The sequence below is a fragment of the Takifugu flavidus genome, chromosome 20 (assembly GCF_003711565.1).
Source record: "Takifugu flavidus isolate HTHZ2018 chromosome 20, ASM371156v2, whole genome shotgun sequence".
NCBI lineage: Eukaryota > Metazoa > Chordata > Actinopteri > Tetraodontiformes > Tetraodontidae > Takifugu > Takifugu flavidus.
In genome coordinates, this window is record NC_079539.1 from 8949330 (window position 1) to 8977107 (window position 27778).

The 27778-nt window shown below is 42.4% G+C and overlaps 1 protein-coding gene across 2 annotated transcripts in view; it reads left to right on the forward strand.

The window, feature by feature from the left end:
* Positions 1–27778, forward strand: part of rxraa (retinoid X receptor, alpha a) — a 72707-nt gene that overhangs the window by 12902 nt on the left and 32027 nt on the right. For both annotated transcript variants that reach the window (XM_057018082.1, XM_057018083.1), the window contains exon 2: positions 8644–8757. In XM_057018082.1, the coding sequence (XP_056874062.1) occupies positions 8644–8757 (114 nt within the window). The remainder of the gene's footprint in view (positions 1–8643; positions 8758–27778) is intronic.

The following is a 27778-nucleotide window of genomic DNA, read 5'->3' on the forward strand; positions in this document are numbered from 1 at the left end:
TGTTGTAATTAACTAAGGGCTTAAACTAAGGGCTCACCGACCTTGGAGTGGTGGACTATATCACACAGCATACATCAGAATAAGATATTTTTGGCTGTCCTAATCCAATATTAATTGTTATATATCAATTATGGGTGCTTTAAGTCCGGAACTTGCCTCGGGAACATCCTCAATACATCCTTTGGTTTGGAGGAAATAGATATGTAGAGTTAATTTGATCACTTGGTTTACTGGTCATAGATTGAGTAGATTTAGTATTATAAATGTCCTAATAATAAAAATATGTCCTTTGGGTTTATCCTCCAGAGAATCAGGATGCACCAAAATGCAGTTTATTGTGAAGAAAATGCTGTTTAAAGAAACAAATGACCACAGTTGTATTTGTCATTGAAGAAGACATTTATGCATTTTTCTAGTCCAGTCAGCCCTAAAATGCCTGATAAAAAATGCCTTTGTTTCTCCATATGTCCATATGCAAATGCTAATGCAAGATTGACGCTAAATGCAAATTAAACAGTCCTCTTTTTTTGCTGCCACTGAAAGTTGAAGGTTCACAGAGGATGTGACAGAGGTGAGGTTTGTCCTAGTGCGTCTATATTTAAGCCTTGGCTTCAGGCTACCTCCAGATACGACAGGAGAAGGGTCCAATTCTTCTTGTCGCACGTGCCGATCCATAAAAGCAGTAGTGGCAGGCATTGAAGTCACTGGTAAATTGGACAGGTAACTGGTTTTGAGGCGTGACGGCCTGACTGCCGCTTGGAATGCGCAGCATGCATCCGTTCCTGAAGAGCAGAAGAGCTCCCTCTTCTTTAGAATAATACCGAAACGGTGGAGAGGGCGCAGGCTCGCCTGCCTCTCTGTCCCGTGTGAGCAGTGTACATTCTTTGCACTCTGCTGGTACTACACATTTTATATCTCCATACGAGCCATATTCTCTGACACAATACCAGCTGATTTATGGGCCTTTTATTCAGGCTATTGTCTGACAGTATAAATTACTAATGTAGCCTGGGTGTTACAGCTTAAGGTTTTCTTTGAAAGAAGGGTTTGATTTTGAATTACAAGGACAGAATCACTTGTTTTATTCTCTTTTAACCTTGCGGAATATAATGGACTTTGGCATCATTTTCAAGTAACAGAACATACAAAATTAACAAAGTTAAACCTTGCTCGAAAACTGTTATACCTAATAAATGTGGGTATGTCTCCTTTATAATATAATATATGCAGAGAATAGACTCCTCTGTGCTTTACCTTCGATTCCAAACCCTTACTATCCTAACCTTATATTTCCACCGTTCTTAGTCAGCAGGTTAATGAATAGCCTTGTTCCCTTTCCCCTCAAAAGTCTTGCTGGGTGCTCAGATGGCAGGCTGAGTTATATTTATGTTCAACAGTCAAGTGCAAGAATGAAGAACTCCTTCCCAAGTTTCCATCAGCTTTAAGCCATGTCATTATACTGACATCTGAAATGCTGATACATGGGTGTACTCACTGACTTCATTCATTAGCCTGGCCCAGATTCACAATTCCAAAAAGTTTTGCTTCATAAGCACATTTTTTCTGTCCACGTCCACCCCTCCCTGTCTGGCTGAGTGTCATGCATTGATACTGAAACTGAGGTGTTCATTTTAGAACCAATTTACCATTGATTTGGTACCCTGAGCAGGATTATCTCAATATGTTCTATTTCCACTCAATAGAGGTCTTATAGCCAGGCTAGAGTCAACTCTACTGGTTTGAAAATCCCCCTATTCATGTTTAATGGTGGCAATTTAAAGCGGCATTTAACAGAGAGTACACTTAATCCCCAATTTTAAAACTGTCCTGCAATGTTCTGTCCTGTGTAATTCCTATTCTACTGCGCTGTGATTTTCAATGCTTTTATTGTCGTCCTAGTTTAAAGTGCACACTAGCGCACAGCGGCTGCTTTTGTTGCAGGTTTTGGATGAGCTACCATTTACCACATTTAAATTCCTTAATCCAGACTGCAAAGAAACTTTGGAATGTCCCAAAAAACTGATTAATATTAAGATGTTTCTATAGAAACAGGTCCAGCTAACAACCTGCAAGACAGTCCAACATCAGAGTTGCATGAAATAAATAGGGAAAGAAAACATGGCTGCATCAGTCTTACAAAGACCGTAAAGGTCATTCTGTGACGCAGTAAAGTGTGCTAAAACAAGTTCTTTTAAGGTAATACCCATGCTAGGGGGGCCTTCTTCATGGCAATGGAAGCTTAAAGAACAGCAAAAGTGGTTTTCAATTCTCATTTCACCTATTTTTACTTTGCTTTGCATTTTTCACAATACAGATTCGTAAAATCTTTGACTTCATTTTTTTAAATGTAGAATGTGCTAAAATACTTGACAAGAGATAGATTTGTTGCAGTTCTGCATATCTAGAGTTCAATATTTTGTTGCGTGTGTTGTGCCTTCGCCGTGTTGATTAAGACGGATGCTTGGGGAAACTTCGGAACAAACAAATTCACAATGAGCAGATGTCGAAAGGCGCTCTTAATGAAACACGCCGCGGCCTTGATTGATGAATCTGGGTCAGAGTAATGGAACAAATTGTTCGGAAGACAAGAGCGATGGGTGTGGGTGGAAGCAAGAGACCTTCCTTCTGTTGTCTTCTTGGGTGTTAGTACATGCTTACATCCTCAGTATGGTAGATGTTGTAGGCTGAGGAGGCCAGAAGAGGTTAATTCCAGACTGCTGCCGTAGAGATGGGAGCGTGGGTGTAAGCAGTCAATTTAGCGGGCTAACAGGAAGCACGCTAAGGTACTTTCTGTTGGGACACAGAAAGCAGTGAGTGGGCCACAGGTCACTACACTGTACCACTCCTCACTTTTGTGCCTCAGAGGACCTTTAGGCTGCTGCTGCTGCTGCTGCTGCTGCTGTGTTTAATCTCCCCCCTCAGAACATTTATCTTCATTCTGCAATAGCAGGCGTTATTTTCCCACCAGTTCCCATCAGTTGCTGTTGCTCACTCACAACAACCTGAGGCTCAACAGTGTCCAGGTTTTTGCTTCTTAACAAAAGGCCATTTGATCGTAGATGAACTCACAGGAGATGGTTGACAAAGTCAGAGTTTCATCCAGAATGATTGAGCTAAAGCTGAAAAAAAAAGACTTTGTTTCTTGGTATATTGTACTTTTTTGGAATAAGTAAATCTAGTGTAAGGGTTTTTTGAGCATTAATAGAATGTCTTATTGTTGTACTTTTACCAAAAATATTTTTCCACAGCACACAAGAGGAAGCACACAACTTTTATCTGTGTGGTTAATTCATTAGGAGGGCATGGCATGTATGTTGTCAATGGCTGTTGGCTTTGGTTGATAGTTCATCGGTGGACGTTTTAATGCCTCTCTGCCTTGAAGGGAGCCTCTTTTAAACGTTTGGTTTTTCTGAGTCCAATCGCACAAATTTGATTAGAGTCATTTGCCCCAGGAACTGCGCCGGCTTCTGGGCTGCAGTGAGGCCTTTGTCCTCCTATTTGCCCGGGAGAAAGGTTCTGATGTGCACAAGCTGTGTTTGAACTGACCCCTTCTTTCTTTCTCCTCTAACCTCATTTATCACACTCGTTTTGTTCCTCCCACTCTGAGTGATCAGGACCTGCTGTTTGGGTGACATTTGATGTCCTTTTGCAAGCCACCTGAAAGTTTCAGAGGAATCAAAATACTTTGAAGCAATACTAAATTAATCTGTGACCATTGGGTGCTGACAGCAGAACGTGGAGTTATTCATGTCTCTCTGTCTCACAACTTCCTTTCAAATAATAGGTGTGCTCATGTTTGGACAAAAAAAATGCAACATTTAAGAAGTAGGAACATAAAGTTCTCACTTTTCTCCTCTTTTTCGTCTAATTTAAATTTACTGCCAGAGTTGAGAATTACGGATGGGGTGAGGTCACTCACACCAGAAGCTGCAAGAGAATTAAAAGGAAACTTGTAGGTGGAGTTTCATTAGCAGAAAAAATCCAGCACCACCGCAACCACAGTTCAAATGAGCTGTCTTCAGACGGGTTTTCTTGACAAGGGTGACAGAATTTTGTCTAGCCACAGCCTCAATGCCATCAAGGGCGGTCGAGCAGCAGCGAATTTGACCATTTTAGGTACGTATACATTTTTAAATAAAGCTGTAGGTGTTCAAATGAAGATATGAGAAACTAAGACCAATGCAATTTTGCCTCTTACTGGCCAGTTCTGCTGGTTATTCAATGAAAAAAGTAACAGTTTCATGGCATTAATCAACAATAATGATCAAATTAGTGTTGGGAACTTACCAACGATAGAAATTCTGGTTTAGGCTAAACTGAAAAACAAAATGAAGTCAGGAAAAAGTCAGAAGTTATGGCTTTTCCAAAGGTCACTTGTGACATTTAGTCTTTTTCCACAGATGCCTCGCCGTTTCAAATGCCAAGGCAACTGCCACGTCCATTATCCTGAGACTGTCTGAAAGTGCTGAATAGAAGGCATGTTTTCTTCCAGAAAAAGGTGCTCATGTTCATTACAAAAGTGCCTTAGTGTAGTCTCGCAAAATACGGCAGCTTAGTAAGTCATTCAATAAAGCTGTCCACTTAAGTTTTTATGACCAGTCCAGACCACAACAGTGCCTGGCTGTGTGACTCAGGATGAAAAGAAAGCTATAAGATGCAGATTTGAGTTCTTTTTGTTTTTTGCCAAGCTAGATCTACAGAGCATCGTGCTCTTTCGTAAAAGGAAGCCACATGTGATTTGGTTTTGTTGTGTTTGAACTTAAAAATTGTGTCTTCCAGCCAAGGTCTTCATGCATATCTGCTTCTGAAGATTTAGTCTGAGGTTTTATTAGGACCAAACAAGGCCTCAGGTGGCCCATGTTTCCCTAATTCATCCAAGGCAGAGCACTTCTAACTCCAAAGATTCCGTAGGAGCCGTGAAGAGCAGGCCAACGTTCATTTGATTTCCTTTAAGGCTTGACTCAAGGGCATCCTGTTCCGAGTTGACACAATACACTAAATATAATATGAAGTCTTCTGCAGAGGCATTTCAAATCTAATTTAGGAGTTCACTTTATGTCCTCAGCTTCAGTTCACCTGCGCCCATCGACCTGTCCCGGGGCAGGTTAGCCTTAAGGCCTCAGCAAAGGCCTTAAACTTAAGGAGGATTTAATTTTTTCCCATTAAACAAGTGTGATAATGGAACAAGAGTCAAATTTACTTACATATTAAAGTACATTAAAGCTATATTTCTATCAAGTCTGACTTTGTGTGTCTCGGTAGTAATTGAGGTCGCTTTGGTGGAATCATAGATTTTCCTTGGCACAGGCACATCCTGGGCCTAAACACGTGATGACACCATGGCGAACAGAATTCTGGTCATGTGAAAGAGAAAAACTAAACATCAAGGCAATGTAGAACCACTCAATAGATTGCCAGTGGGGGTCCACTGGGCAGACAGTGTCCAAGCACCAGTAGAGCTACATAATGACTCCCGTTGATGCTCAGTCAATAAAAAGCTTCAACTAGTCACGTGTATAAACTGATACATACATTAAATAGTATAGTTCAGACTTTCAGAACTGCAATAAAAGACTTTAACTTCAACATACAAAATGTGCAGGCTGTATAAATGTGCATGAACTCAACAGTAGTTTGTCTTTATACACGCTGAAATTGGATGTGCAGAACGAAAGAAACATAAAACCCCAATAAAACTGAAGGACAAGCAGGCGAGAGCACAATGAACAAAGTTTTCAAGGTTTACATGGAAGACAGCGAGGGGTTACTGAGGAACATGTTTTCTTTCTCCTCGTGTGGAGCTTTGAGGTGTGCAGCAAAAAGCTGCTGAAGGTGAATGGCATTCATAGCGGTAACCATGGCGATTAATGGCTCCACTGGACGCTCCATCCTCCTACACACTCTACTGAGACCTTTTGCACTAAAGGCCTATGTGAGAGAACCTCTTTTTATTGTACCTGCTGGATGCATTCAGGGCCCGCTGAACTTTGACCTTGGGTTTGATTACCCTGGCAACACAAGATGCAAACTAAAGCTACGCTTTAAGAGAAGTTGACTGCAATTTCTCAATCCCTCATAAATTCTTGAGTGTTTCACTGAAAAGACTTTGTGGGACCTTGTAAGGTCCCAAATGCTTAACGTGAACGTGCGATACCTGAAAATCCTCCTTTTACGTAATCATACGTGACTCCCTGCGTGCATAATCCCATAGAGACGTGTTACATTAGAACTGTCATGCAGCATATTTGCTTAATTCCACCATTTCAAATCTGCTTTTTTAATTAGGACAGGGATGCAAATGCCGTGGTCATTAGCAGCTCATCATTAATGAAGAAAGCCGCCAGTGTTTACTCTGATAGCCAGGAAGGACGATGTGGATTGGCCGCCGGTGGGGGTTTGAGCTCATCCCATCTAGATTGGATCATACAGTTATTAAAGTCAATGAGGGCCATGCTGCTTGAAAGTGAAGCGCAAGATCAAACATTCCTGTAATAAACGTCTTGCTAGAGTATATAGCCTGAGACACGGTGATGGAGCGTGATAGAGGTGATTTAATGGCAAGACATGTACCAACCTTACTGCTCATGACATCAGATACTGAACCTGCACACACACGTCTTGGCTTCCACTGCACTTTCATCTTTTACTCCAAGGACTGGAAACTAAAGCCCTCGGAAATGATTTACACTTGTGACAGGGAAAATATACATACAGTACAAGCCCTTCAAATCAGTAGTTATTCCCCCCCAGTTGTCGAGCAAGCGTCTGTGTTATATTTTATGATTCGATTTAACAGAATATTGAATGTAAAGATCTGTCTATTTACATTGAGAAGAGCAATGGGAAGTGTTTATTTTTGTGCTGAAATGTATAGATCGGGTTCCAGGTCCAACTAATTTGTTCTGGGGGGGTTTTCACCACTGTCTTTAAGCTGTAGGTAAAATTCCAGGAGTTTAAAGCCCATACTCTAGCATTGCTCTGTCCCGTGGGAACATTACTCTTGCAGTGTTGGGCTCTTTTTTGTGGGGGAGCTGCTGTCTGCTTAGTTTACTTCTGATTTTGTAAAAGTCCAACTTGACTTAGGGGGTCGAGCTCATATGTTAATACCCTAATGTTCAGTGACACTGCTCAGAGCTCTATAACATGTGTCATTGTTTACCCTTCAACCCTCGTACAAGCAGGAATATCCTCTGTCGCAGTGGATATCGTTGGAATTTTCACATGAATTATTGCACATGCAAAACCAATGGGATGACTTCACTCCCATTCACGCTTTCAGGGATTTAGACGCAGTCATCTTGTTCTGGTGGCTCCACTTACAGCCGGACAACAGCAATCAGAACAACCAGACAACAACCTGGCGTTTTGGGACAACGACAGATAGACAAGCCAGAAACTTTAGTTGCTGTAAACGTCAAGATGCAGAAAGTCAAGGGCACTTAATAAAAAATGAATGGAAAATGCTTTCCTCCTCCATTTTATTGAATTAATGAATGTGTGATGATCCCAGTTGGCCTGGGTTTGTTGTGACAGACTTGAATTGCCGTTTCAGTTCCAACTGTATCCGGAATAAGAATCAAAGGTTTAAAAATGGATTGGACACTCTACAATCCCCATAACTACACACACACTCACACAACCTTACTAACACAATATGAGCATCCTATGCAGCTTATTGTAGGGAACTAATTCAATATTCCTTTGCCAGTTTTAAATGTAATTTTCTGAGCTCATCCAGGGTGACATGTTTTTCAAGGTAGTAATAAAGGGGCTTTATCTGGCTTGAAACACAGTGAGGTCCTCTGGCTGCTGCTTTTAAACCTTTGCTGGAACTCTGAAGATCTTCATGAGGAATGAATAAAGATAGGATTTGCAGCAATCTGCCAGTGCCTATGAGATCTGCATGGGCTATCCAGTCAATAAGGACAGAGCAAACCTTCCTTGATTTGAGAAAAGTAGAGCTCACACAGAAGTTTCCCCTTTGGCTTGAGGGTATGGTGTCAAGCATAAAATCACACATGTTCCAGAGTCTGGATTTTTAAGATGCTATTTAGAAGTTAAAAAAAGTGACAATCTTGGTTAAATTCTCTTGCCGATCAATGTTTGACCTATAGAGCATGTGGATCCAACCATTTATTTAGCTGTGTATTGTTGACACTCTTCCCTGTTTTATTTTTATATATGTTTATATGTCTTTGTAACATTTAGATATCTGCTGTAGGTCTATTTTTTGCTCTTTTGTTTGCTGCATTACACCAGTGATGGGTAAAATTTGGTCCAGAGGGGCAGCAGCCTGCTCAGTTGCCCCATTGTGCCAAATAATGAGTTCCCTATTGAAGATGACCTCATTGACCTCAGAGACAGACAGTAAGACGGCCTCATCCAGCCCCTCCAGGCACCTCAGCCTGATTTGGCGCTTAGCCCACACAGAGCTGCTAACCTCAGTCTTATGCTTGAGTACTTTACACCCCCTTATTTCAGCTATGAGTAGTAATCTGGTGTGTTGCCACAAGTGAAGAAGTTTTAGTAATCACAAGAAGCCACAGACCTGTAAACAAGGTGCTTTCAAGTTAAAGTTAGCATGTTTTTGTACAGACATTTTAATGGATTTGTATTTATGTTTCTACATTTGTCTCTTTCCAGGGTTCCTTAAGCCCCAGTGCTCACTGGCTCCCCCGATGGACAGAGGTCGCTCGGCCGAGGCCTGTTCCTGTTTCAGTGGCATGTGTCCTCTCCATCAGCGCCGCCTAGCCTCAGGTAACTCTTTAACTGTGTCAATTAACCCATCATCACTTATTTATCCCTGTTCTCTGCTAAATTCCTGATGAATTTGCAGGTAAGAATCAAGCTGTTTCGTATAGATTTTGCAGAAACCTCACCCTTAAATTATTGGAGAAACCAGGCTAGGCTTCTATTCTGCTCAGTAGAGAAACTTCCATTAGTTTATTTGCATTTTATGTGCATCTGGGATTAGTTTGGAATGGATGTGTCATTGGAAAACTTCTCTCTGTCACATATCCACACATGCAAGCAGCTGCCTGTGAAAAGATCCTCTCTGGCTCAGGGATTTTTTTTTAAGCCAGTGTGCAGTGCATGCACAAATAATGTCATGCTCAGTGGTATATTTGCATGTGGAAGCATTGGATGGGAATGAATCACTGAAGGAAAAGGGGACACGGATGTGAAGAACATGTGATTTATGCTAACACATTATCACTGCATCTCCAAGGCTGACTCTTCCTGCGTTAGCACAGCGGCCAGTTGAGCTGCCTGTCATGTATGAAGGGAGTGACTCAGCAAGACAAAGTCACAACCATGTGGAAAAGAGCTCACAAGAATAGCAGTTAAATATATATACACATTCAGCATATATTAAAAATGTAGTGCATTGAGGTTTACTGAATGTCCATGCTTCAAATACATACTTTCAGGAATAAATATTTTCGTGTGCTGATATTTCCAGTACATTCAGGGCTTCAGAAGACAACATTGAATATATTTCCCCTCCTCTTTACAATCTGAAAAAAAAACCCAAAACAATGGTTTCGACTCCTTTAATTAGGTCGCAACCTTAAAATCACCTTAAAGCCTTTAGTATCAAAATTGTTTGGAGGTCTTCTCTGTCTTCTACTTAGCCATTTGAACAATATGATTACAAGGATCAATGTTATTACTGCAAACATTCTTTCTTTTCTGCCGCTGTATTTTTTTTTTTTAAGGCTATGAAGTTGCCCTCAGTAATAAGCAGCTTGGTGCCTTTAAATTACTTATGACTGACTGGCTCTTGAAAAAGGCACTGAAATGTGAATGATATAATCCAGTAATGTTTTCTACAAGAGTACTTTAAATAGAGCAGTTAAAATTTACAGTCCCATGTGCCCCAAAGGTAGAAAATCTCCAGGGAAACACGCATATGTTGTCTGTAGTTTAGAGCTAGTCCATACGTGATATTTTCATCATCAAAATATCCATTTTTTGTAGCAGTAAAGTGAACATAATGACCCACTACCTGCCGTTTACCTTGCAAATACTTTTTCCCAGACAAGTTTCGGCAGGTGAGGCGAACCGCCCGCATCTGTGTATTTTACAGAGCTGCCATGATTGATTGCAACATTTCTTTCTTTTTTTTTCCACTGTCAAACCTCGCTGCCTGCACTCAGGCGGAACGTGTTTCCTGAACAATCAGGAGCATCTGGAATAGAAGTGTTGTCTTGCAGAAGTATGTCAGAGGTTTTTTTTTTTCCCTCTTTGTGTTGTGGCTATATTAAGAAGCTTTGTAAACTGGGATACAAGTCAGATTAGAGTATTTTGGCTACCCCAGTTTCACGGCCAAATAGAGCAGAAAGAATTGAAAATTGTAGCATTGCATTTTTCATATGGTTCATTGGTGATGGTAGGTAATATAGGTAAATATAGGTAAAATGTAGGTAATATAGCAAAAGTAAAATAAGTGGTGAGCAACATTTAAAGCCCTTGTAATAATCGGGGATCTAATTGTGGATCATGTCAAGTTAGACGATGTTGATCCTGACCGAGATTGTGCTCCTTTCTGGGCGTTCTAACCACCTGACTGCAGCCGCAATGGCAAGCTGCTGCACAACGGGTGTGAGGAGACTGGGAGGTTTCCGGGAAGGCTTGCGAGCCTCGCCCGGGGAGCCCGATTCAGCACTGAGCTGCTGAACCCGAGGCAGTGCACTGATGTGGCCGGACACGGGTTTTAGCGGTTTTATATTGTTTGGGCTTTTCAAAAAACAAACTCTTACTGGAAAGAGGCTGTGAGAACCGTGGTTTTCTACGGGCCCGATTCAAAAGAAACCAATCATTTAGTGTTTCTTTTTATGAGAAAGTCACGATGGGAATTTTTTTTTTTCTTTTTTGGAATGGCGGTCTATGAGGTGAGAGAGAGAGAAAGCATAAAAGAGAGACAGCATTGAAAACAGGACTTTTTGAAAAGGCCCTCACAATGCAGGCCTTGTGCTGTGATTTGGTCTGTCCTCACTGAGCTGAGCAGAGGAATGGAAAAGATTATCCGCAGGAATGTCTGGGGTGCCCTCAAACGGAGCGGGCCATGTGACTGGCCAATGGGAGAGAGGCCTGCAGAGCGGCGGGCTAATTTTTTCCTGATGAACTCAACCGCCTGCTCCACAATGTAGTCTGATTGCCAGTGCTGAACCCACATATGGTCTGTGTTTGGAGGCTCCAAATGACAGGATCAATTCTGCCTACAGAAAAAAGGGGGCGTGAGTGTAGGATGCCTTCTTTTTTTATTTCATTAAAGTAAAATGCAGCTGTGTTGTTGTGCGTACGGAAGTGCACCAACGTGGCCGCTGTCCCACCCAGGTTCTTGGTACCTATTAGACAGAACCGAATCCTTTGTGAGCTTTTTGATTCAGCACTTTTTATTGTTTTAATAATTGTCGTTAATAAAAGCCAAGAGCCACACTTTAGTGCATGCCCAAACATGCTCTCACTCCTCAATGAAGTCTTTCCAGTTTCCTTAGAACACATTTGGAGAACATGCAGAAATGGTTCTTGCTCCCCCACTTTGAAGCTATCATAAAGAAACTGCAGGAAAATACAACTGACATAACCCCCCGTCCCATATTAGGAATGTGTGTTTGTACATGCTCATTGTTTTTTCTGCTTCTCTGCCACGACTGGGGCAGTAAAAAGCCATGTGTTGGGCAGGATGTGTTTGTAGACCTTGTGGTCACACAGCAGGGTTCGAGAACTCGAGGTTAAGGTGGGGAGATGTAGGAGGCTAAAGAGAGTTTGTGGGGAAGCGGGGGGGGGGCACGATGGTGTGGAGTTGAAGTCGCTCCTGGCTCCTCATGTTTCCCATCCCGGGGTCCTGCAGAGGTGAGAAGGGTCATCAAGAGGGAGCTCATTAGTCCTAGTACTTTCTGTGCTCCTGCTTTGTAATTGGCTGGCTGGAGTCAGCGCTCCGCTTGGCTGCTTCCTGTTAGGTCAAGAGCCAAAGGGGTGAAGGATACTAAATTTCTAAATGCCGGGCCGGGCCCTTATTTATTGAGGGGATACTCCACAGAATATATTTAATACACAAGTGGCGACCATGCAGATTTTCAGCTAATTCTGTTTTTTTAAAGGGATGTTTACTTAGGTGGAAGACTGGAGTTTGTCATAGCTGTCAAGTACTGCAAAATGCCCCTGTTAATTGGCTAGTTAAATATATAACAAACTTACCAGATATGATGAGTCATCTCGACCACAGTTCCAAGATACACAAACCACCTCCCCCTCCCAATTTATAAGAATTATAAGCTCATTTGAATGGAATGAAGAGCAAACTAATGACATTATATCTAGTGGTAGTTCTGCCTTTCCTGTCCCCATTTCAGTATAAAACACGACTAGTCTGTTTTAAACTCAAGTTTGTGTCCCTTTCTAATAAGATAGGCAACATAATTCAGTTGCTGTGGAATCTGCCTTGTTGTTGGAATGATTCTGTTTTCATTTCACTTATACTGTTTACTAGTCTCACAGTTATTTTGGAATGCCTTGAGTTACTGGGTAATTAGTAAACATCTGTTCTGGCAGTGTGGTTCCAGCACAACGCTAGAGTTACGCTACTTATTAACTTCCATTAACCACTAAGCTGATGTCTTTATCAGAACTAAATTAACCGAGTCCATGGAATACCTGTTTCCTTCCTCAAACTGACACAAAGCCTGCCGGTGGGAGCTGCCGTGGCGTCGTCTCCGACACATCGGCAAAGCTGGAGGTCTCTGCGTTGGCACAAAGTGAGGGCAGCCATCCCCAGCAGGTCACTAGAAATCAGAGCGACTAAGCCTTTGATATCTCCCTGAGCCCATAATCCCCCAGCAGCGGCATCAGAATGAAATGTTATCTCATTGTTATAGCTCAACCTGATCAGTGACTGAGGCGAGGGGGCAGCTCGGGACATTGGGGGGGTGGCGGCAGGATACGTTCATACTGTATCTGTATTGTCGTACGCTCATTATCATTGCTAATGGGAACTGGAGGTTGTGGGAGGTGATGCTTGCATTTGAATTTTTTATTGAGCGGAAATCCTCAAAGGCTATCGTTATGAGTAAACCCCTTTCTTACTGCTGTCCTAGGGAAAGATTTTTTTATGTAAATTATCAGGAAGGCATAATTTTACACCTAATTAATTTTCAAGATGCATACAAATTTATCTATCGTTCCATTTCATTTCAAACTCACTGAGAGCCCTTTGTATCATCTCAAACCCAAACTGGTCGTCTTTGTTTTAAATTTCAGTTCAAGCTCATCATTAGATATATTTAGCAAATCTATTATGTATTCTCTCTGAGATCGTTTGTGCGGAGGAGGTGAAATTTCCCTCCGCCACAGAAACTAGCTCTCTGCAGAGTTGATCCTGACCCATTGATTGAGGTTTACAGTATAATTTGTGAGGCTTTTGCAGCTAGAAAGGGTGGAAATGCATTTTTTATTAACATCAATTAAACATGAATAAGCAAGTTCTCAATTCTTCAGGCCCCATGTTGCCTAACACAGAACATTATGTTAATCACGGCGCAGTACATCGGGTATGCTGAAAATTAACGAGTGGCATGAATAAAAATGAGTATATAGGTCATAACCCAGAGATCTCCTGATCATGGCCGTTTTATGAACAGCTGATCAGCACTACTGAGCCTGCAGCGGTACCTCAGTGCCCCCACAAATTCAATCCTGAGTGCCAGATTTGCATCGGTGAGGTGGCACAAATGTGGCGTATTCCTTATAATCTTAAATATCAGATGTAAAGGAATTGCACGGATATTGTTGCACCAGAACAGCTATTCTGCCTCGTGACACACATTAGTGGTGTGCTGATGTGTAAAACATGGTGAAAAAACAGGAAGAAATGCAATCAATAAATGTGTCTGTTTTGTTATTGCTCCTTGAGGAAAATCTTAGTTTTCATTGGAACATTTGAATCAGTTCACAGCAAATATTTGGACAAGGGCCCTGGATTGGGGGGGGGGGTTTATTTATCAAGTATTATATTCTCTCTGAGCCCATACATCTTGTTGGGAGTATTTGCTTCCAACATCCGATTCTACTTTGGCAACTGTAAAAAAAAGATATAATAAAAAAAAGATATTGCAACAGGATTGCAGGAAGATTTTTCTGTCCTTGCTGTATTATTACTGTATAGTTTCACTTTGGACTTTAGGTCATTTTCCTCCTTTTTTGACACAAAAAAATCTCCTATTTTGAAGAGAAAAGGAGCCTCATGCTATCGGTCTCCGGTTTTGACCGTCGCCTTTCTGACTACAACCATTTGCTTCTGCTCTTGTCAGTGTGAATTTAAGGGATGACGGCACCGCCAGAGCTGGCTGCTTGTTCCTCCACAGGACAGTATTTGGCGGTGGAGAAGGAAAGGGAGGTGGATGTCTGCATTTTGATGCTAAAATGATTCGACATGCTTGGCATTATAGCTGGCTCTGCGGATGGGGGCTGGGGGAGAGAGGGAGCCCAACCGAAACCCTGCGTCCGAATGTCACCAAATCCGATTTCAGGAAGTGGAAGGTCAGAAATGCAGCACCTGCCACCCAGGCTCACGCACACCCCACCTTTATGCTCCAGCAAAGAGCAGACCCAAAATTGTGAGGTGTAGGGTGAAGAATGAGGGGTCAAAGATTTCTTTGCAAGATGTGCACGCTACTGCAATATGGGTGGGGGGGTGGCAGAGCACTGACCCTCCAATGTCGCATGCCGTGCAGCAAGAGGCCCATCTCAGCGTGCTAATGCAGGTCAGTACATGAGAGGTGGGAGTGGGGGGAGAAGTGTTTGCAAATCCCACATGCTTTCCCCTTGCAAAGCTGCCATTGAGGTGGATAGAGACAGAGAAATGGGGGAAGTGATGCTAATGTCACAGCTAATGGAAATATCTTGTCAGGACGGTGTTGGTCTGAGGAGTCGGAGGTCCTGAAGGATTAGCCTGAAGCTGCAGTGATGACACCGAAGCTTTCGACCCTGTCTTCAGAAACACTGCAGCATTTAGGAGCAGAGTGATTCAACAAGTACAAGAGTCTAATACTCTTTGTAACGTTCGATGTCGGATGGATTAGGGACGGCATTTTGTTTTATCACAACATAAATTAATCACATATAGGCTGATGCCATGTTCAGCAGGTTGTGAGGAAATTTGGATGATGATGCTTTACTGCATAACTGCACTTCTGTGTTCTGTTATGAACAGTCTGGTACATCCTAACTAGATTATGTCTTGGTCTACCATCACCAGCCAAACACGAGTGTGTGATTGTGCAATTATGAACAGACATTGCAGCAAAATGTGTTATAATATAGATTTCAAGACAAGTTGGACTCATTCATTAACTCAGCCATACTCTCTCCCATCCATTACCTTAGAGCACAAGGAGACCGGGGGCCTTTGCAGGAGAACTGTTGCAGAAAGTTGACCTTTAGTGTGTGCCAGTGCAGGCGGCAGAGTCAATGGGACTGTGTGACAGAGTGGGGCCTCTGTGAAAGAGTGCTCCAAATGCTACGGGGGCATCGCGTCCACCAGTCCATTACAGTCACTGTCATCGAGCTAATTGACTAATGTGGCCGTGCAGCTGTAATCACGATGGGGGAAAAGAAACACAAATATCAGCCAGAGAACTGGTGGAAGCAGTAAGAGATTGCAGAATTGGGTGTATGGTGGGGGGGGGAGCGGTGTCAAAGTCGAAAGCTGATAGCTCAGCGCTGACATCTCTGGTTGTTATTTATCAGATGGCTTCATGCGGATCAGTTCACCAGACCTTTTTGAAAGGCTGATAAAATTTCCCGGGTCAGGAGCCTTTCAGATGGTTTGAGGGCCAGAATGAAAATTCAAAGTAAAGACGTTTTTAAAGCCAACCACATCATCACGTGTTGTTGGTCTGATAAACAGATATTCCCTATTTCATTTATTAAATAAATACTTTTTCTTTTGCTCAAAGGAGAAAACTGGTCAGTAAAATCTCCCTCTATCTCTCACAAACTACATCTCATATTCAGATCACATTCTTACCTGATTTCCTTAACTCAACCAGGAGGGAGTTAATCATTACCGTTACAGATTGCACTAAATATTATGAAACAATTTAGGGGCTTTGGAACATTTAGTCCTGTACTATTAATGCTTGTCATGTAAAGACCTCCGCTGTTCCTGTGGAGGGAAAAAAAATGGCATCAGGATGAGAGCTTAATGCCAGGAAAGAATAACACAGCATGCTAATGACTCTGTGGTTGTTTTTGCGAGAACAGTCTGTATGATTTTGTGCTTGTGTGTAGGTGATTGTGCACTTAGAAAAAAATGCACGTATGCGAGGGCTGCACTCTGGCAAAACAGGCTCTCTGCTCTCAACTGGGTGCTTTTATGGTCACCATTTTCCATCAGTGGAAAGGTTTTGGATAAAAAGGAATATTAATCCGCTGTACATACTGGCTAAAATGGTAACATTGCGCATTCATGTTCTAAACTACTGTCAAGGTACTTGTGTGGCTTTAACACACTCGTCTCAATTTATATCCCATTACATAGAGTTTAGAGCACAAGTGTGCTGCAGCAGCTGTAACAGGCATATTATGAACATGAATTTGTGTTTACATGTTGACCATCTGTCCATGTACTGGATATGCACAGTTAAACCTGCTTGTGCAAGCCTAATGATTACACAAAAGCAGGACTTTTGTGGAAGCCATGTTCCACCTGTCACCGGGACATCGCCACCTCCATCATTCCGCAAAGCTACGCAAACAAATGACTCAAAGATCCGCTGCAGAGGGAATAAACACAAAGAGGCACCAACACTATAATTAAGGTGAGCCTAACAAGTGAGATTAACCTGTGCCAGCAATGTCTCGACACGCAGGGACCACTAAATTTGTCCCCTGTCCATTTGTGTGCTCAGAAGTTGCACGGGTACAAAAAGGATTAATGGAAAAACAAACAAGTCTGGCATGAAAAATGAGGCCCTGGTGGTTTGTTTTCCCTCTCACTTTACCTGTCTGCATAATGATTTTCATTAATTGTCAACCTGACCCATTTCATGTGTGGGAGTGTGAAAATGATAGCAAACACAGCAGCAATGTGGGCTCTATAATAAGGAGAGCCAAAAATGAACCCCGTTCTACAGGGCGTAAAAAACAGTTTTCATAACACAAGGTTGAGCCCATTGTTATAATGCTGTGGGAGTTATCACTTGAGTTAGTGATAAAATCTACCGAGATGGGAAGCTGACTTTGCCCAGCGCTAAAGGCTGGCAGATGTCTTATCATTTATATTCCATTGCCCAATGGTCATAGATAAAAAGTAGCTGATAGCATATATAAGGGGGGGGGGGGGTGAAAAAGAACTGATAATAGTTGTTTCAAACTCTGTAGCATGTGTATTTTGTATGCAACCAGAATCATACAACCAAAAGCACTTTTGGGACCTGTAAACACAGAACGTCTGATGTATAAAACATTTAACAGGGTAATGAGCCAGATCCTGGATACTGCTGAATGGCTGTTTTTCTTCCTGTTGAAATGAACATGAAAACACAAATAAGTCTGTTTTGCCCGGGGGGGCCCGCCATTCTCTCCGCCAGAAAACACAGAACCGACATGGGACAACGATGGTGACGTAAGCTCTGCCATTAAACTAGTGCTGAAGTGAAGTCAACAGTGAGATGAGTAGCATGCAGAGTCGTGGGCGCATGGTTTTTGGTTCTGGGTGGTATTAACAGCTAGTTACAAAGACTCAGGTCATGGAAAATAATAAATGACATTATTTAAGGATAAAACATGTAGGCAGGATACAAAAGAAAACATAGCATTTTGGGCAATAAATCAGATAATGAGAGGCTTGTTGTGAAAAAGTTGCGTAAGATCTGCAGAAATCCAACAAAGGTGCAACAGTAGCTCCAGGAGAGGATCCACATGAACGTGACTAAACAATATACCTCATGTTGTCTCCTCACCAAAGGCAAGTGCTGACACTAATAAATCCTTCAGGATGTTTTATCTACTACTTCATGCTGCACATCAGTCTGCACTCTGCTGAAAGGAAGGGTGCATGTGTGCAGCACTCAGACTCTCAGTGGAAGAGGAATGGCTTGAGTCTTGTCTAATTATTTAATGTTGCTGCTGTTCCTAAACAAGCTTTTCCACTGTGCTTTCAGCAGCCACACTGTGTTCTTGTTGTGTTCCTCATTGATTTGTTGCTCCTCCCCACATTTAGACTAATCTCCATACCTGTGTACAGGAAACCACAGCATGAGGTTGTAGATTCCTTATTATGTTTACTTCCATGGTCTATAATATAGACTCTATATTATAGGTCCCTCAGTGCCACAAACCAGGAAGACAAAGGGCCCTGCCTTCCTGCTTGTGTGCTTCCTGGAAGCGGATGGGAAGACAGGCCTGAGAAGATTATAGAAAAAATTAAAAAATAAAATTGTGCTCACAACAGTACAAACCTGGAATCGCGTTTCAAATACAAAAACATCAGCAAACCTTGTAAAAGTCTGCACGATCTTCTCGTGGAAATTGCAGTGCAATCTTTGCACGAAAAAGGTTCGCCTGTGACGCAGCTGATTGTCTCCACAGTCACCCTTTCTATTGCCTTACACTCTTGACCTTCCTCTCCCTTTTCACCCTGAACCGCCCTTCCTACCTCTCTTCCTCTTCCTCTTTGGTCACACAATTAGTCCTGACTCATCCTAAAGTACATGTGCTCCATAGCCAAACCATTAAACATGATCTCAATGATCAGTTGACCTGACCAATGAGCAGATCATCCTTTTGCCTGTTTTGTTTGCGCACTGTTGACTCATTGGCACCCACAGCACTTGTTGCCCTTTCACACATGGGCCATCCAACGCTCTTCATTGGCTCTGTCAATTCATGTGACGGTTTAACCGAGTGATGAATGATGGCAATGCCGGGCGTGATGATGTGGATATTCCTATATCGTTTTATCACCCTATAGGATATGTATATAGTATATTAAAGCAGCTCTGTGCAAGAGGAGGCTGACTGAACCACTATTAGAAGGCTGGAAATGCTTGTCGATGATGAAAATCATATACCTACCCTTCACTGGTTGGTTCTTCATTGGTTCTTTGTTCTTTGTGACTGCTGACAAAGTGTCACAGCTTTGTGAGATCATCCAACAAATTATCCAGTCACAAAGACAATTAGGCAGCGAGAAAAACAGTGCAAGAGAGCGACTGTATAACGCACTCCTCTACAAGTGCATAATTATGATAAAGGGGCTAATAACAAATCATCAGAGCTTTTCATTTGGTCCTGTGCAGACAAAAATGTCATCCTTTTAATTATTTCATCCCTCCTGCTCTGCAGATGACAACCATTTGTTCTCCTTCTTGACCACTTAGCGTTATTATTGCCCTGTAACTCAGTGATGGGATTGATTACAAAGACGACTTCAGCGCTTGTTCGCTGTTCTGCTTTCAAATGGCAAAAAGCTGTGAGAGAAGGTGACCTCCTGTCTGTGGTCTGTGCGTTGCACACTTGTTCCACTATGTTTTCCGTTTTCTCTTACATCCGCTATAATTCTCTTCCTCCATTTTTTCCCCCTTTGCACTTTCCCTGAGGTAATGGAAAGAGGGAGTGGTGCAGGGAAAAAGAGCAATAGGGAGAGCTGTGCTACTCTATAGGGGATTGTGAGAACCCACTGATAAAGGCTTCCATCTTAATCCATCCTTAGGCCCATCTCACGGTATATTATAAGCTTTTATGCAGTTGTTAGGTCTGTGTGCTCACATACACAGCTGCATGCACTATTTAGGTATGAAAGTCTATATGTGTTGACATGCTAATGTTTTCTACCCTGTGATGCTGTGGTGCTGCCATTGGCTGTTTCCGTTCTTTTTAAACAGGCTCAGTGGAAGCATGCCACTTTGACAACAAGGCAATTCCACTTCACATAATGACTCGTTTGATGGCACGCAAGTGTATTAAAAGCACTAATTAATGTGCCACAATCCTTCCTCTAATGCACCATAGTAGGGATCTCTCTCACGGCCTCTCTGAGCTTATGCCACAGCTCCCTCGGTCCTCCTTGAGCTTTCTTGAAATTTGGCTGATGCACGCCAAGGGGAGGAGCGGAGGGAGGCGCTCATCTTGTTTCAGTGCTTTATGAGTCCAACGTGTACGTCTGTAATTGCGGTTATGGGTGATTAAACTCCCGATGCCCCTCAGGATCTACAGGCAGCTATCAGTCAGTGTCAGGCTCAACCACGCTGCTACCAGAGCTCACATTGGCCTGTCGGAGTGTCCCTCACACGCCGGCAGCTGTATATCACCGCTTTACCTCATTCATAATCTGTGCATCTATTAAATGTTTAATCCATTTGTGGATGAAATCTCAGAGGCAAATGAAGACATTCCCCTTGCAATTTTCTGAACCAATGAGGCTGCAGGTTTTTTTAAAAAGCAAATCATAAAAAATTGATATTCTGTTTCAAAACGCAGTGTTCCGTGGTTATAGAATTTCTGAGAAGAGAAGCATCTCCATCTATTTGGCTTTTGACTTGCTATAAGAAGAAAATGAGAGACACAGTGTGTTTATTATTTAAGTTTAAATATGTATGCTGTGTGTGGGTGGATAGGGCTGGATAATAGAATAAAGAATCCGTTGATCATTCCATGGCATGTTGTATGTTTGTGCATGCATGCCTGTACACAGTCTGATTTCATGCATGGCGTTGAATTTGTATGGTTTATTTGCATCAGTATTCTATTTGTGGCTTAGGAAAAAACAGCCTCAAGGTCTGCAGCTTCCTGTACTAATTGGCAAGTTAATCATGTCTCTGTGGGTAGGATATCTGCGTGTGTATGTTTGTGAACAATCCAAGACTTATCTCTAGAGGCAGCATGTGACCGTGGGAGATCTGTCCTCCTCACTTCCACTGTTGAGAGGACAGAGGTTCTGCGTTCTCTCGCTGAAGAGAGATACGCAGCCAAGGAATCTGAGCTGAACTATCACATTGAGTTCAGTCCAAATAAAACACTTGAGCATGTGTGTGGTAATGAGGAGCTCTGTTTTTGTGTGAGACTTATCTGTCAGTGGCCTCCTCCCAATAGTTGCTGACTTGGCCGAGCCTTGATGCTGCTGTCGATGTTCGCCCCTCCTCATGAGTACTACATTAAAGGCAATAATGGGTGGAATAGAGGAATCCCAGAACCTCTTTACCCAGTTGGGGCATATTCATAGAATAGAATTTAAGGTCAGGAGGACAGGGGGGGGCTCTTGTCAAAACACAGGAAGACAGAAATGTTGCATGAGATTGTTGGTCTTTTTTAACTGAGTGGATGGAGAGAAAAGGAATATGGAAAAAGCATAGTAACGGCTGTTGCACCATGTGGTAAGCCCTGCTGAGACTTGACTGAGGTGAAGTGTCTAGGGCAGCTGGGGTCAAGCTCACACTGTAACGTGTAAGGCTGAGTCAGGAGGCCAGGGGATGGCAATGTGTGACAGCTCAGTTAATGTGTGACAGCCCACGTGGCCAATGAACACTCCAGCTCCTCTGGATTACATGCACTGTTTATTATTGTGCATTTTGGAACCATTTTGCAAACATTACAAAGCCTAATTTGTTCAGAGATGTGTTTTTATATATTAGAATTAGCAAAATTGGGAGAACTTAGAAATACCATCTTGTCAATAATTGTTTTGTTTTCAATTTTTGATTTACTTTCTGTTTTTCCTAGGCAGAGTATGAAAAAAAAATCCCTTAACTTAGTGGAAAAACCCAATCTGAGGCTCTTTCTGAAAGCCTTGCTGGACAGCCTGTGTTGGTTGGAAGGCTGCCAGTGAAAATGGAGGAGAGGGTAAATCAGCAGACTGACTGTCTACTGTTCACCGTTGTTCAGATTGACTCTGTCAGGTCAGCCTTTGAGGCCCACTGATCCAGGTGGTCTGTTCTCTGCTGCGCCCGTTCTTTGATTCACCCTCCCCTTAGCTCTCAGTCGGCCACGTTTTCCCCGCAAACATGCCAGGGCAGCAACAGCTTCCTCCCCGGAGCGGCCGTGTCTCCTCTACACCAGTCTTGTGTCCCAGCAGCCACAGGCAGACGATGTGAGCCAATGAACAACACCTTTTTTTTTTCTCCAGCATGGCTGTCCCTGCCAGTTATAACACTCACTTTATTTGGACTCGGCCGCGCAGCCAATCCCAACACATAATTCCCAAACAACCAGGCCACAAGTGGTATGGCTGAAAAGAAATATAGATTTTATCACAGGGGAGCGAGCGTTCCAGAAAACGACTTTTTCCATCACAAATGTCACACCAAATTTACCCTGCATCGTTGCATCACTGGAAAAAGTATGTCGCAGTGAAGCAAGCTTTGATAGGACAGAGGACGGCGTGTTCAGTAATGGACCTCTAAAAAATAACTGGGAGGTCATACCTCATAAATCACATATATCGTATCGAGAACATTTTCATTTGATTACCGGTAGATAGATAGATGATTAAATTCTATGCATTCAAATCAAGTTCCCCTTTTTTATTAAGATTCTCTATTTTTTATTTACTGGGAGGTTAATGAAACATATAAGTGGCAATGTGCTTGAATGTAAAATTGAAATCTGTGTTTGAAATATTATTCACTTCACAGCTGGAAAGCTAATTATGTTTGAATGGAAGGCAGAGAACATTGTGTATCTTTCTGGTACAAGTCATCCAAAAACATTACTTCAATGAAACATTTAATCAATTAATATTATTAAAACTACAATTTTATTTTCACCTTCCAAACCTTCCAAAGTCATTAGAACAAAATGAAAACAAGGCCAATTGGAAATCCATGTTATAAGAATGAAAGTAATTTAGGCAACTGACACTGTGACACTCGTCAAGTCCCTCAGCATTAAAGCCCATTTTTTCCTAGTGTTGCACCACACTGCACCACTAATTTTAATCTTTATGCTAATTCAAAACAAAATCACACACCCACAACTTTCCCAAAATTTGAGCAGCAGCTTTCTTTGAAAATGTACAGAGTTGTCTGATCTCAAGTGTGGGCAAACTGCTGATGTCCAGGGCCGTCTTTTTTGATGCTTTGCTTAAAATCTTGAGTCAACAGCGCTTGAAGTCTTAATATCAGTGATAATTAGGAGAATCCAGAGTGCTTTATTCTGTCATTTACCTCCCACAGCTGGAAGAGACGTCAGTTTATCGTGAGACCATCTAAACACAAACCAACGGTGCCAAAAAGGAGAATATAAATGCAGGTGAAAACATGGGGACGGAATGTGAAAGCAGGAGGGGGTTCCAATAGAAAGACAGGGAGGACTTGTCTGAAAAGCTAAAGTCAATGCAGGTATCATAGAGAGAAAAGGGAACTGGCAACGCTCTCACCAGTACGTCTTCCCAGGACATGAAAGGCTTGCAGCTCTGAACGGGGATTATGCACGTCCTCTGGGGAGTCCCTCTAATGAGTAGATAGGGCAGAAGGAAAGCGTCGGATAGAAATTGAAGGAAACAGGGACAGAGCAGAGGGAGGACTGGAAAACTTATTCACAAGCACCACGGAAAGAGACTTGCATCCACTTACTTTCATCCATGTGAATGCCAGCTCCACTTAAGGGCTCATCAGTGCTCATGGCGTGTCCCATCATCACTTTTGTGGTCTTTTATTAAGGCTCCTCCAACCCTCCGAAGAAAACAATGCACTGGTAATTCACACGAGTCTGAAAATCATTTCAGCAGGCTTTCATCAGCTGGAACGTCAGTACATCAAGCTGCTTGTTAAGTTATATATTTTCAGAAGGAAGTTTTAATAGCCTTTAATGAGAAGGATTGAAGATGACGTAGAAATAGACAGATTTAGATTTGGAATCTGAAGCAGAACATCCAGTACGTCAGCTGTTGCATGTCGCCCATGGTTACTTATTTTGTTGATCGGGGGACAAAAAAAGTACATCGATTTTGTTTTTGTGCCGGGCAGACAGTCTCCGTCCTAGTCGAGCAACAGGGGAGTCGGGTGTGGGTGAGGGTTGAGTGGGGGGGCGGAGGTCAAGCCTCATCATTCAGTGCAACTGTATTTTCGTGCGCCTTGTTTATTTACCTTGGACGCCGCGTCCATCCGCCCTGCAGGGTTTGTTATTTGTTTTCACTATGAGTCAGAGCCCCGATCCAAAGTACACTCTCCGCAGTGACAGTCCTACACAGAACACACACACACACACACTCATTGGGACATACATTGCTTATTGAGACGCGTGTGCGCCCCCCCCTCCCCGCCGCCTGCAAGGCCTCTTCCTGCAGCACGTACACACATAGTTTCCCATTGCCTACCCCTATCTCATCCCCTCTGAATGGCCCCCAGGGTCCTGAGCTTTCTCTCAGACTTTCTCTCACTTTCTCTTCCTCCTGCTGCCTGTTTGAATCCCTCTTATCTATCTATGAATCTCCCCATCTCTTGCGTGTCCGTGTATTGATCACCCTATCTTTGCCCATCTTCTTCCCTTCCCTTTATCTCAAGCGTCTTCCCCCAGGGGAAGGAAGGAAAAGGAAAGAGGCAGTCCTAACCGGGTCCAGGAGCCAGAAACTTCCCCATTTGAATTTCATTACAAACAAGCTGGGATGTTTCAGAAGGACGATCAGAGAAGAAAATGAAAATACAAAGGAGCTCAAAGGCTTGTAATTTAGTCAGTACTTCCAGAGCGGTCCACTGCACCAAGGCTTCCTATAACATTGCTGCGTCCCAAATCCAAATGCACTAATCTGAAATCATATGCACTTCATCCAGCCTTGTTTGAGACAGAGACGCTCTCTCATTAGGCGCCGCACTCACAGCACATGTCCGTTTTTCTACTTTAATAAAGATGAGTTTTCCAGCAGTTAATGCCTTTCAGTTATAAATAGAGGTCGCCCTTCACCTGCTTCCTCTGACAAGTTCTCCAAGAGGCAGATTTCTCACACTGATGTCTGCGGAGGGAAGGCGCTATTTGTTTTCCTTCCTAGTTATTGGCACATTCCCCTCAGAAACCTTTATGACCACTAAGTCAAAACAAAAAGGAAGTGAACAAATGCTGCTTGTCAGTTAATACCGCAATCCTATTTTCCCCACACAGACATATATGGATTATTATTTTTAAGCCAGGGCCTTCTGCATCTCTCAGCATTTCAATAGAATAAATGAAGCATTGATTTTTTAATTTAGAAATTCAAGTCTGTAGACCCATCGTGCTGATATGCATTTTATTGAAACACAAAAAAGGCAGTAGTGAGACTTGACCCATGGGGGATGTAACGCTTCATTATGCCTGTCTGACCAAACTGTGTAGAAACTCGAGTTATCACAGCAACACACGTGCCGCGTCTGTCAAGCTTTTACCCCATCTCTGTTTTTTCTCTCTGAGTTGGCATGGCCTTGTTGCTTTGGTGCTGACATCACTCAGAAGGCCTGTTGTTCCCCCTGCATATTGTAGCTTATCAACTTAGCCTTGCTCTGCAATTTCCTAAGCAGACATGTTGCTGAAAGGGTAACCCTGTCTCAACAAAAGGTGAAGCACTTCAGTAGCAAATGTAATCTTTTTTTCCTCCCAAAGGCAGCTCCACAGGCTGCTGTAGTAATTATTGCTCAATGTCATGTTTTCCATCAACACGCTCTTGTCAGCTGCTGCTCCTGATGAAATAAGGTTACCAAAGGACAAACAGCACGTTGCATTTTGCTATCGCGGCTTTCATTCAGCACCAGGCGGTGTTTTCTGGCTAGTCTTTTGACTTTGTGCAGCATGTGCATCATCCTGTAGGTGCTACCTTCCAGGTAAAGCAGTTGTTTCTGTTGGACAATCATCAATGCTGACTGAATTCATAACAGCATCAATGTATTTAAATACACAGATTTGTTGGATTGAACTCAAACACCCCCCAAAAACAATCTTTAAAAAGAAAAAAACACAACACAACTAGTCACAGAGAGAAGTTAAGCTTTTATATAAAAGCATAACCACTGGCAACCCAAGTCTGGCAAGAATAAACAAGCACTCTCTCTCTCTCTTTTTTTACTGAAACTGTACTGAAGCCTCACCAAATAGGAAACCTGGTCGATGGACAACCAATAAATTTCAAACTCTTGTGAATTTGCCAATAAGTCTCCTGCCTGTGTAATAGTTGGAAAACTTGCTTGCATTTGTTAAGTCTCGTAAGGCTTTGCTGGAAAGCTGCCTGGCACAGTATATCACCTCTGAGCTAAAGAGGACAATTAGGCCATATCAGCAGATCAGAGTGTTGGCAGTTGGGGCACTGTTAGCAATAGTGCCAGTAATCTGTGGCTTAGCTGGCATCTAGCCATGACCAGCCACGGCTCCATGGCCTCTTCAGACACTTAAGAGTCACTAAGGGCAATGGTGTGCCCCAGGAGCTGGCGCTTTCATCCCCAGCTTATCAGGGAAATGAATTGAAATTGGAGGAAAATAAAGGGAACCCGTGCGAGAGAGAAACGAGGAGAAAGGGAGGTAGGAGGGAAAGAATTAAGTCTTTAATGAGGGCAGTTATTTCAGCAGGCAAAACGAAATGGGTTATATCAACACTGTATCAAATGATGGCTGTTAGCAGCCCACCTACTGTGCAAATACGGGTGGCCTGTTTCATGTCTTTTCTGCCTCTTATCTTACATTAAGGCTCTTTTTTTTCTTTTTGCGTTCCTCTCCTTCAATTGAATAGTGGCTACTAAATGGTGAAACCCAGGCCTGGGTATCCTTGTGTTAAAGCTATCACTCTGAAAGGAGCAGATACTCTTTGTGATCACAGCAGACCCTCAATGCTTTGTTTTTTTCAACTTTTTTGAGCTTTTTATTTGATTAAGGAAGGTTGATTGAAAAGAATATATACAACCGTGAAGTTATTTTGCCCCCCACGGTGAATCGTAAATTCTGCTGGATTAACAATCATCCTAAAGACCAAAGGAAATGAACGACTAGAAGGAAATCTCTTTTTTGTCAGCCGTCCTTTGTGCATTTAAGTCTGCGGTGTTCAATGCTAAGCTCTGGGTCTCAGAAGTGCTGATCAAATGCTGCGTTCTATTTATATCAATGGAGCTGTTTTCTCAGACTTGCTTTACATATTTGTATTGGTCTGTCCCAGGTGCGTTTGGGCACAAAAACACTTCACATATGTGTGGAGTGATATCTGAGAAACTTGGGGTAGATGATCGAAATGGTGGGATGGAGTCAGATCAGAGCCTGCTGGGACTTTCAGTAATAGCAAGAAGAGATTGTCTTTTTAATTATGTAATCCTGGATTACTTTGTGTGTTTGGCTTGTGTGACATTAAAAAATAAAATTGAGATTATTGTCCTTTTCCCAATAAAGACAGCTGCGAATGCCTTAATGAAGGATCTAGATTCCAAAATCCATCATCCCTGATTAAAATGTAAAGATAAAAACACATCTCTGTTTTAATTGTGCTACAAAGAATGTGTTTCTGATTACGCTGCTAATCTCCAACCTTAAGTAGATAGTCATCAAGCATATTATTCATCTCTTAAAATGCAAATGCTTTCATTCAGTTTGATTCATTTCAAAGTGAAATTCGGTAAATTAATCGATGCTCTAAATGTTTAGGGTATTTTTAAAATACCCTAAACATTTTGATCAAATAGGTTAGTCATAGCAGAAAACTGTAGAATTTCTTTTCCTGATTAACAAGCATAGGCATGAATATATGCTGAGTGGTAACTGCAGAAAGCTTTATCAGAAAATAGCAGCCTGCAGTTGTCCTAGAGACATAGGACTGCAGTATTTTTCTTTAATG